Here is an 11,276-nt window from a genome sequence, read left to right on the forward strand (position 1 = left end):
AACTAGTGTTGTGCTGTTTTGGCAATCCAATAGTGTGTAATAAGATTCAGGGAATGCATGACGAGCGTTTCAAAGTTGATAGCTCTGTTACCTCTTCTTCTAAAGAAAGTTTTGAATAAAATAACAGTTTATCTTTTACAAGAGCTTTGAACATCTCTTTTTATTATGCATTCAAATCAGTGCAGTTTTCCTTTAATCCAGCCCTGCAGGAAGCACTCTCCAGCCAAACAATACCAAAAGCACTGGTGTTAACTCATCCTCTTCCCATTCATTAACCTCAGCCAAGTGTTAATTTCAGTGTTAATATCATTAAGAGTGTGATCCACAACCTGCTGAAAGCCATGAAACTCTTTTGATTTACTTCAATGTGTTCTGAATTAGATAATAGATTTAAAAAATAATTAAATGGCTATTATGAGGTAGCCAGTATTGAGATTTTTACTCTAAAGAAATCTAATATGATTTAATAGAAATGTTTCCCCACACAAATACAAAAAATTCAGAGAATGCATGTGTTTTTAACATAAACAGTTGCTTGCAAGGCTTATAGCCCTAACAATTTTGCATTGCAAGAGAACCAGAGAATGAAACTGACTGAAAACAAGCAAAATTAACTGATTGATCATTTTCTAGAGAAATGCAACATGTAAAGAACATACCCTTGAAAAGTAAATTAGATTTTTAAAACCCTCTTACTTTCAGCAATCAAAGATGTAACACGGGAGAAGTCAGCATTTTTAATTACTTCTTAGCTGACAGTGGTTTTTAATATTACTTTCAGGTGTAGCATAATACAGAGGTAGATTACATACCAAAACCACCTTCAAAATAAACCTTTTTAAATGGTTTTAAGATCTTGTCACTGAGCTCTTGATTTGACACCTCCCATCACCAGCAGCTTTAAAAAACAAAACAAAAAAACTGAATTGGGATCAAACTTGGATGTTATATTTATTTTTAAATATCCACACCTGAATACAATCTTAGAGCCTGATCCTGCAAAGAGAACTGCAGGGGATGGATGCCTCACACTTGAGGTGAAAGACCAGCTCCACTGGAGTCAATAGCAAAACACACATCAATGGGGCCAAGATCTCAAGTGGATTTGAGTTCTTTTTGCAGGACCGGGGAATCGTATCTAAAATTAATATGCTATTTAGCACTTTCCCCTCCAGTCCCTTTGTTCTCCTCTTGTTTCATTTTGTTCCTCTCTCTCATTTTCTACTAGGAGTAAATGAATTGAATGTCTGTTTAGAAAGGATTATAGGGTGGAGGATCAAGAGAAGCCTGGCCAGGGTAAAGAACCTGCAGTGTTTGCTGTAGGCACTTTTTGGACAAAGCCCTGAGCATTAAGGACAATAAAACAAATAAATTATACCAGATGCTACATTACCTGACCCCACAACATAATTGTGGGAAGGGATATTGCCAAGGTTATAAGAGATACAGCCATTGCTTCCAAAAGCAGGTAATGTTTTATATTATCTTAAAATGAATAATTATTCCTGTTTCTAGCGCTAGCATAGTTTAGATTAACTGAAACTTCTGCAGCATATATTCATAATTAACATTATCACTTTCCCCTGTGACTCAGTCTATACTGGCATATGGAAGCCCCGTAATTCACCACCATGTTCACTGGTGCAGCAGCAAGACTGGTGGTAGCAATGGTCTACTAGAAGCTGTAGTTAAGGGATGAGAAAATGGCGGGGGGATGGTTGTTGTTGTTTCCTTTGTGCATTTGGTAGACAGTGCCTAACAGAGTGAAACTGACTCTTTCTCCTGTATAATCAGTTAGTGCCTGATCTTGCATCTGGGTGTGCTACTGAACCTGAGTATATAGATGCATGGGCCCACATTAATTGATGGGAGTGCAGAATTAGGCCTTAAGACATTGTCCCCATTTTGCTTGAGTGAGTCTTTTACGGGGAGAGAAAAATATTTAGGGTGCACTTTTTAAATTTCCCTCTGAATAGAAGAATAGTGACCTGCACAATTACATGGAGTTGAGGTGAAAATGAATTTGTCTGCAGCGGAGGCAGATTTGTGTTGGCTCCAGTTACATACAGTACATTAGCAGCAAAACAATTAAGCAGGCATTCTTTGAAAATATATTTTTATGCAGTGTTTAAGTAAGGTACATTGAACATGGCAAAATGGTTTACAGTTTTACCCCCACATGCAGAGATAGTATGTAGCTTTTTCCACAATCTTCAACTTTTCCTTGTTTTTTCCCCATAAGTTTCAACTATCCCTGCCCATCTGTGTAAATTCTATGCAGATCATTGGCTCAGTCCTCTTCCCATCTCTCATTTGGCATTAAGCTCTCCATGGAAAAGGCATCACCTCTGTAACAATATACTTGTGTGTTTATTCTTCCAATCTAATGGCTGGTCTGTCAAAAGTCTTTCTTCTGGAGATTTATATTTCTCTCTCTTATCTTGCCCCAGGTCATTCACAACCTGGAAGGATGTAGGATATAGTAGCCAAGTATCCTGCTATATCTAAGCTGAAGTTGTCATGTAATGGCTGCACTGGTTCCCCTTTGTGCTGCCTACCAGAGTCACATCTATTATCTGTAGGAGACATGAAGTCACCCATAGAAGACTTTAGAAAACATTTTATTTAGAGACCATATTGCTTCGATATCATATTTCTTTCTCCTCCCTTGTTTTTTGACTCCTGGAAAAATAGGTAGAGGTCCATCTGCTCATCTTCCTTACTGCTCACTTCAAGTCATAATCATCTGTGATACTGCCATTAACTGCTTTGCACTTGATGTCACATCACAGACAGAATTATGACTCACCTCAACTCTTTCTAAAAATTTCCCAAAGTTGCCAACACAGGTTCTACTCCACTGGGAGCTCTAGCATAGATGGGGCATTTTGTATTTCTGTTGTTTGGGAGGAGATTTCGTTTTTGAATTTAAAAACACTACATATTTCCGGCTTATTCTGAGCACAGGTAGATGGCATGGCCCTTAAAATGTCTGGTAGCAAATGACCCATCTACATGAGGGCTCACCCAGTGTTGCCATGCTGATGTAGATAGAGATTAGTGTGTGTGTAAAAGCTGGTCTACACACAGAATTTACCTTGTTTTAACCAAAGGAGTATGTGTTTTTAATCTGATTGGTTTGCACAAATTCAGTCCAATGTAGACACACTTATCAATTTAAAACTGATTATAACAACTTAGCTTGTGCCTGTAAAGCCTTGGCTGAACACAAAAGTTGTATCACTTTAACTATACCATTATAACTACATCCACGCTAGGGGTTGTACTGGTTTGCCTATATTAGTAAAAAAAATTACATCCCTATTGATTGTAGCTCAAGCCTAACTTGGTTCAAACCCACCAACACTACCCCCTGTGGATAGTTAAATTGATTTAAGACACTCAAACTGATTTATCTTAAGGGCTGGTCCACCCTTAAAAATCTTACTGAAAAGCTCCTCTTCCAATACAGCAAAAACTAGACCAGAACAAGGCACCTTTATACCGATATAACTGCATTTCCACTAGCAGAATGGTACTGTTTCACTCTCCTGGTAGAGTTAAAGCAGAACAACTTTTTTAGTGTAGACAAGGTCTAAATTGAGTACAAAATGATTTAAACTAAGATGATTTAAGACACTCAACTGTTTAGAGATGCTCTTAAATCAGTTTATCATCTGCTTGCTGCAGGAACTGACTCTAGTTCCTCACACCATATTCTGAAGCCCTTTGCCAACTCTAAGGAGTCAAGGACAATGGAGATTCCACCACTTCCTTTGGCAGGCTAGTCCCTAATCTGTTAGATCCTGAGGCTTTCCTGACATTCAGCCTGTTTTCTTTTTCACTTTTCATCCTAGTTACATAAACCTCTTCTATCACCATAAATAATTATTTCCCCTTCTTGGGGTGAAATGCTGGTCCCACTGAAGTCCACATGGCAAAATGTCCATTGACTTCAATGGGGCTATGATGTCACCCTTGGTATTTATCTAATAGTGATAACTAGTTATGATTACAAAGATTTGCTACTTTTAAGGGTGGTTTAGCCAAGCTGCCCCTATCTAACTGTTTTAATCTTTCTCCATACATCAGTCCCATCTATTAATAGGCTATAGAAACATAAGTGTCTCTAACAGAATGTTGTCCAAAGTTTCTCTTGGGATATAGGTGGTTCTCTGAGGATAGGTATAGGATCATGTGTACACACAGGAATTTGTATGTTGGAGATGCATTAACTGAATGGATAGTAGGAGCTAGTTTTAAGGAGAAAAAAATAGTGGTGGTAGATACCTGAATGTGTGAAGACAAAACTACCGTGGAAAAAAAGTATCAAACAGTAGGTAAAGATCAAAAGGCATCTGACTCAGAGTAGACCCCCATCCTGTTTTGAGAAGACTCCACTGGCCCGTCCCTCCCCACTGTTGTGGTCTGGAGCTACAAAGAGACAGAGCAGTAATAAGAAGCCTCCGCTCTTATCATCAAATCTGCACCCAAATGCGTGATTCACACATTCTCCACAGCCTGCCTCTCCCTGTTTATAATTATCTCTCCTGGTAATCCTTTCTGCCAGTAGAGGGCGCAATTACTCCGCTAGCAGTGCGAAGGGTGCAGGGAGCAAGCGTGAGAATCCTTTTTGCAGCCAAAGCCAGTAGTGGTGCAGTATGAGGCCCTGGCTAAGAATTTGCGTTTCCTGCAGCGAACCAGAGACCTCTGACTCTTTTTTTTTTTCCTGCAAGCTATAAGTGTTGCAGTTACACGTCACAATAACTGCATTTTAACAGATAGGTATGACAGCACTTTTCCCCTTAATTGCTTCCCCGAGGTTTGTTTGTGAGTGCATGGGAGGTAAAGGAAAGTTTAAGACGCAGGGGAAGCAGCTTAATCTGAGCAGCAGGGGAAGGACCCAGCTCGTCTGACCCTTTGAAGCCAGCTGCATTTTAAAATGGTGCAAATCACTCTCAGGTATTTGGTTTGTCTCTCCCTGGTTGGCTGTAAAAGGATCTCAAGCCGGCAAGGTGAATACGTAAGAGACAAAACAGGAGAGAAAGAGCGTAACTAGGGGACAACTAGGTGAACCTGTGAAACAGGGAGGGGTAGTGTGAAATCAGTGGCATGTTGGGAATCCCAGGTGTCTGGAATAACTGGGCAGTATCAGTAGCAAAGAATAAAGGAGCCGAGAGCAGGCGGGGATTTTCGCGTGGTAGAGAAAAGAAAGAGTTAACGGTTTTCCCTCCCTCCTTTTACCTGGGAAATGAACCTCCACGGAGAAAGCTTTGCATCTGAGTCTATCATTTGGGCGGAGCCAGCTGGTTTATTAAGCTCCCACTATTTTTTTCGGGGGGGAGGGGGGAGATACTTTTAAATTAAAAAGGACTTTGGCGGGGACACCAGATTGCAGCAGCAATTTGTGGAGTGAAACCAATTGTCTCTTGCCCCTAAGCTTGGGTTTGCTCCGTCTAGTAACCTTCCTCGGCATGAAGTGCTTGTCAATCTCCTGCTTTTGAACCCTGTGCCTGCGCTAGGAAATGCATGCGGGGGATAACGACCTGGGGAGACGTGCTAGAGATACCCGGGCAAAAAATGCTCCTTTTGCTCTAAGCACATTTTAATATTTCCCCCGTTTACGCTTTCCTCTCTGCTTCCTTCGCTTTTGCACCAGCCCCTTTCCTAGCTGCCCCGCAAGGTTCCTTTCAGTGCACACCTGAGGAGTGACTCCTCCCAGACAGCTCCAGCCTTTGTTTAACAAAGCGGCGAAACGGCAGTAGATGGTTCATGCCCCCGAGATGAAAGCTGGGGAGGCGTTAGGCGAAGCCGGCTTGCAAAAGAAGAAGAAAAAACATCGCTCCAGCCCCACGATCGCGGCGGTAAAGGTGGTCACGAAGGGACCTGCGTTGCACGAGGATGGGTTGTATTTGCTGTTGCATGGGTGGAAAGGAGGCCAGGGCCATGTCCGCAATTGCAGCGCTCACGTTAATTCATCTCTGGTGCGCTTACTATGTTTACTTCCGTTTCTCTCTCGCTTCTAGTACAATGCAGCCTGTCCCCCTACTCCCTCTCCCCGCTAGTAATAGCAGCCGCCTCTTCCCCGCGCCTCACACACTGCGGCGGCCAACAAAATGGTCCTCGTCATGCACCAATCCCAGCCCTCGCGCACCAGCCCACTCCACCCGCTAGCCCGGAGCCCTGCTTTGGCGGGAAAGGCGGAGCCCTGTTATAAAAGCGGCGGTGCAGGGAGCCTGCCTGCTCTTTGCAGAGGCGAGAGGGAGGGCGACGGGCTCGCACGGTAGCAGGCGCTGCGCCGCCTCCTAGTCAAGCCCCCTCCCCTCTTACGCCGGCCGGCCGGCGCTTCACAGCCGAGCGAGCGAGCGAACTTCCGACTGCCTTGGACTTACAATTCCGTCTGCGAGGGGCTGGCGCGGAGAGTCGCCGGGAAAGGCGCTTCCCGCCTGCTGCTTTTGTGGGATAATTGAGGGAACTGGGGGGTTCTTTTTCTCCTTCACTTTTTTTTTTTTTGCACTGTCTTTAATCCGCCCCCCGCTGCATATCCCAGCCGGTGCATCGGAGGAACCGGTGAGTTTGCAAAGACGCGTCCGCACCTTTTGTTGGTAGGAATCTCCCCGGAGGGGGGGGGCTGCCCCGGGTTTGCACCCTGTGGGGTGCTAGGCTGGGTGGCCCCTTGGGAAAGCGCTGAGCTTGGGGGGAGGGTGGCTTAGCTGGGAAGTGTGTACAGACGCGGTGACACAAGGTGTGTAGCAGCAGCAGCCCGGAGCTGCAGCCCGGGCAGCCTGTGTGTAAGGCGCGCTCTGCCTCATTCATTGCACTGGGGTCTTTAAATCGGGCTCGTCCCCTGCAGCCCCGGGCGCGGGAGGGGAGGGGGCTGGGTTTGTAACCAGCCAGTGTCCCGGTTGGGTGCTGGGCACACGGGCAGCAGAGTTTGGTTTCCCCCTGCTCCTTTGCAGTCCAGGGGGAGCGAGGCTTGGGCCAGCTGGGTAGGTGGGGAGCTGCCTCTCCTGGAAGTGGCTGGAAGGATTCGCTCCGCTTTTCCCCAGTTGCTGGCTCCGGCTCCTGACCTGCCGGGGAAGTGGGGTTGGGGCTGGGCAGAGGGGGCCCGGGCCGGGCGCTGGCTCATTTACACCGCTCTCCAGCTGGGCTGGACAGGCGCTGGGGGGACCAGGAGCCGGCTCCCGAGGAAGGGACGGAGCCGAGCCGGCCAAGATCTGGGGCCGGGGTGGGGGGGAGGCGAAGGGGCGGAGAGGAGCGGAGCGAGAGTGAACTGGAGGCGGGCGGCGGCGCAGGGCAGAGAATGCCGGGGAGCCCCTACAGCTGGCGGGGGGGCGCAGCGGTCGCCGCCCTCTCCTCTCTTAAGGTGGTTCCGGCTCAAAAGAGGCGCCGCAGCGCCCGCTGTCCAGCCCGGCGCACTGCGGGTGCGAGCGGATGGGTCTCTTGCTCCCCGTTTTGCACCGGAGCGAACTGCGGGCTTGTAGTGTGCCCTGTATGTCCTCTATTGATGGGGGGTCGGTGGCTTCAGCCCATTCCTGCGCCGTATTGGGGGGTAGGCGACCCCCTTCTCCAGCGGGGTGTCTCCCCTGTGTTTGCCTCGTTTAGTGGGGGTGTTCCGGGGGCTGCACCCCTTGTTGCACGGCAGGGGGGGCTGCACCCCGTTGTTACCCTGCGGCGCCCTGACCCATGTCCCCCTCCCTTGGCCCTCAGGCACCAGCCGCCGCGATGCCGCTGACCTCGACCCTCCCCAGCAAGAACTACGATTACGACTACGACTCGGTGCAGCCCTACTTCTACTTCGAGGAGGAGGAGGAGAACTTCTACCTGGCGGCGCAGCAGCGGGGCAGCGAGCTCCAGCCGCCCGCCCCCTCCGAAGACATCTGGAAGAAGTTCGAGCTGCTGCCCACGCCGCCCCTCTCGCCCAGCCGCCGCTCCAGCCTGGCCGCCGCCTACTTCCCTTCCAACGCCGACCAGCTGGAGATGGTGACCGAGCTGCTGGGGGGAGACATGGTGAACCAGAGCTTCATCTGCGACCCGGACGACGAATCCTTCGTGAAATCCATCATCATCCAGGACTGCATGTGGAGCGGCTTCTCCGCCGCCGCCAAGCTGGAGAAGGTGGTGTCCGAGAAGCTGGCCTCCTACCAGGCGGCCCGCAGGGAGGGGGGCTCCGGCTCCCGGCTCTGCCCGCCACCGCCGCCCTCGCAGCCGCCCAGCCTAGCCCCCTCCCCCGCCTCCGCCAGTACCTACCTGCACGACCTGGGCGCCGCCGCCTCCGACTGCATAGACCCCTCGGTGGTCTTCCCCTACCCGCTCAGTGAGAGATCCTCCAAGCCCGGCTCCCCCAGCTCCAGCCCGGCTTCGCTGCTGGGCGATGACACCCCGCCCACCACCAGCAGCGACTCGGGTGAGTATCAACCCACCCCTCTTCTCTCAGCAGGCTGCCCCAGCGCCTAGCCAGACGGGGGGGCTTCCCTGGGGAGATCGGCAGGGGCACAGCCCAGCTGCTCCTCGCCTCTGGGGGAGTCACACGTGCAGGTAATTGGCCCTGCCAGGGACTTCCCCTGGGGCCCTTTATGGCTCCAGCTTCCCGTTCCGATAGCTTCTCAAACAGCGTTTGCCGGCCCCGCGGTAAGCGCTGAGCGAGAGCTGCCCCCTCTGTGCGTTTTGGGGCGCACGCGTGGCCCCTGAATGTGCCCGTTGTATGCCACTTTAAAAGTTAAGCGCGCCACATGTACTAGATAACAGTTCTGCTGGGTTGCCTTGTAATTTGCTCAGGGTGAATACTTGGAAGGTTTAAAACACGAAGGGCCTGGACAGGACACACAGTTGGTTTCCTGCTGAAACTGGTGTGCGTAACTCCTCCCACCCGAAGGACTTCAGTCCCCCTATTGCATGTGCTTTTTTAAATGCCACGTTAGCAAGGCACGCTGAGAGGCTCTGCGGGAATTAAATTTCCTGGGAAACCAGCCCATTGGGGAGGGGAGAGGAAGGTGTTAACTTTCATAACAGGCTCTGAGTCATTCCCCAAAGCTAGAATCTTATCCAATTGAATCTGCCCTCCAGTGACATTCATGGGATGGGATGGGAGGTGCTAGTGAAAGTAGTTGAAGAAGTAAATGGGTCTGGGAAAGTGCTTTTTTTTTTTAAGGCATGCTTGTATATCTTTCAAACAAAGTTTGAGAGACAAACCCATGTATAGTCAGGGATTGAGTTTGTCTGCCCACAAGTTTATAGTGGTGGTTTTTTTTTCCCCTGGATTACCCATGAATAATGAGGAGCTTCTGACGGTGCCCTCAAAAATGTGTTAAGTAACCTTTGCTTTGGGGTGTTGCCAAAGACTCACTAAATATTTACGGATGGCTTCCATGATTTGGGGGGATTAATTTTTTGCCGGAGTGGCATGGGGTGGGGTTATGCTGTAACATCTGCTGTCAGCATTCAACTTCTGCTGTCTGTTCAGAATTACGTAACTTTCTATCTGGGAGGCAGGGTTTCGCATTCTGGGATGCAGAGTTAAGAATTACAAAAGAGGAGTCTGTTCTTTTTAACAGTACTTCTGTTGAATGTTGGATTTCTCAAAGAAATCATTTTTCAGGGAAGTGCAGCTTTTAGAAGCAGATTACAAAATTTTTTTTTTAAATGGCACCTTGTTCTCCATTATATAGCAAGGAACACTTACAAACTGTTTGTTTTTTAAATGTCCCTACAAGTTGACTTACAACAGGGGTATTTTTTTCTTCCAGAAGAAGAACCAGAGGAAGATGAAGAAGAAATTGATGTTGTGACAACAAGTGAATCCGAATCAATCACACAACCAACAGAAGAGCACAGTAAGCCACATCACAGCCCACTAGTTCTTAAGCGGTGTCATGTCCCCATCCATCAGCACAATTATGCTGCTCCTCCCTCCACCAAACTTGAGTATCCTTCAGCAAAAAGGATAAAGTTGGACAATGGCAGAGTTCTCAAACAAATCAGTAATAACCGAAAGTGCTCAAGTCCCCGCACATCAGACACAGAAGAAAATGACAAGAGGCGAACACACAACGTCTTGGAGCGCCAAAGGAGAAATGAGCTGAAGTTGAGTTTCTTTGCTTTGCGTGACCAAATACCTGAGGTAGCCAACAATGAAAAGGCACCCAAAGTTGTCATCCTTAAAAAAGCCACAGAATATGTTCTTTCTATTCAAACAGATGAACACAGACTGATTGCAGAGAAAGAACAGTTGAGGAAGCGGCGAGAACAGTTGAAACACAAACTTGAGCAGCTAAGGAACTCTTGTGCATAGATTAGAATAATCTAAGCCAGACTGAAATATAATTATTAATATTTCTAATCTTACTCATGAACTATGCCAGTTCGTAAAGTATGGAACCATTGCAGTTGCATGCTGTGCAAAATAACTCAAGACTACACAACCTTGGCTAGATCTTGGAAAGGTTTAGCCATAACCTCAAAGCTGCCTCATAATTAATAATTTGGGCATAAGGAGAAATGGGACTTTTCTTCATGCTTGAGGATGAACTTCTCAATTTTGTTCTTTGAAAATTTTGTATTTAAGTCATTTTTCTTAAGACAATTCCAACACATTGTCCTCCACATGGTTGTATATATTTACATACCTTATTGCTATGTACATACTTTTAATAAAATCTTTATAGAAAAATGTGCAACATTAATACTCGGCAGTTGTAGCAACTGGGTTTATACTTTGTCTTGAACTTCTGTGCCAGAACATTTCACCATTTTGTGGGTTTTATTTAAATACATTTTCTTTTAAAAAATTGATTTTTATTTTGTTTTTAGATAAATAAATATTTTGCCTAAAATATAATTAGTTAAACCATGTGTAAAGACTTTGCTGCTTCTTCCTGTATTGTCAGCTATAGCTCACAGATTTAGTATACTGAAGGGTATATTAAGATTGTAAAATTTGAATTATTTTTGTCTTAAATAAAATACAGGGGGGGGAGTTGCCAGATTAACAGTCCTATAGATACCAGTTGTCTACATACATTGGCAAAGCAGGTAAAAGCAAGGTTTCTAACCTTGCCTCATCAAATGACTAAACCACTGCTTTTAGTGTTTGTGTAGCCGGCCAGTCCAGTTGTTGCCCTTTTTCACTATATCAAGAATAGGAGTTATGAGAGTGGCTTCCACTGTGATCACCTTTCTATTTAGAACTAAGGCCTTGGCTACACTTGAGAGTTACAGTGCTGTTGGTGGCTTTATAGCGTTGTAACTCACTCCCTGTCCACACTGGCAAGGCACAT

At 46.9% G+C, this 11,276-nt stretch overlaps 1 protein-coding gene across 1 annotated transcript; it reads left to right on the forward strand.

Moving 5' to 3' along the window:
* The first annotated feature begins 6,261 nt into the window (after nucleotides 1–6,261).
* On the forward strand, nucleotides 6,262–10,846 carry MYC (MYC proto-oncogene, bHLH transcription factor). The gene is made up of 3 exons (XM_050941072.1): nucleotides 6,262–6,570; nucleotides 7,711–8,407; nucleotides 9,747–10,846. Exons 2-3 carry the CDS (start codon nucleotides 7,726–7,728, stop codon nucleotides 10,289–10,291), a joined length of 1,227 nt encoding a protein of 408 aa, XP_050797029.1. The 5' UTR covers nucleotides 6,262–6,570; nucleotides 7,711–7,725; the 3' UTR covers nucleotides 10,292–10,846.
* The last annotated feature ends 430 nt before the right edge of the window (nucleotides 10,847–11,276 follow it).

The sequence above is a fragment of the Gopherus flavomarginatus genome, chromosome 2 (genome assembly GCF_025201925.1).
Source record: "Gopherus flavomarginatus isolate rGopFla2 chromosome 2, rGopFla2.mat.asm, whole genome shotgun sequence".
Lineage (NCBI taxonomy): Eukaryota > Metazoa > Chordata > Testudines > Testudinidae > Gopherus > Gopherus flavomarginatus.

What these genes read in the sequence shown, in the direction of transcription:
- MYC (XM_050941072.1), top strand. Translation starts at nt 7,726, where the DNA reads ATGCCGCTGACCTCGACCCTCCCCAGCAAGAACTACGATTACGACTAC. An exon ending in CACCACCAGCAGCGACTCGG is followed by an intron (nt 8,408 to 9,746) that starts GTGAGTATCAAC and finishes TTTTTCTTCCAG; the next exon opens with AAGAAGAACCAGAGGAAGAT.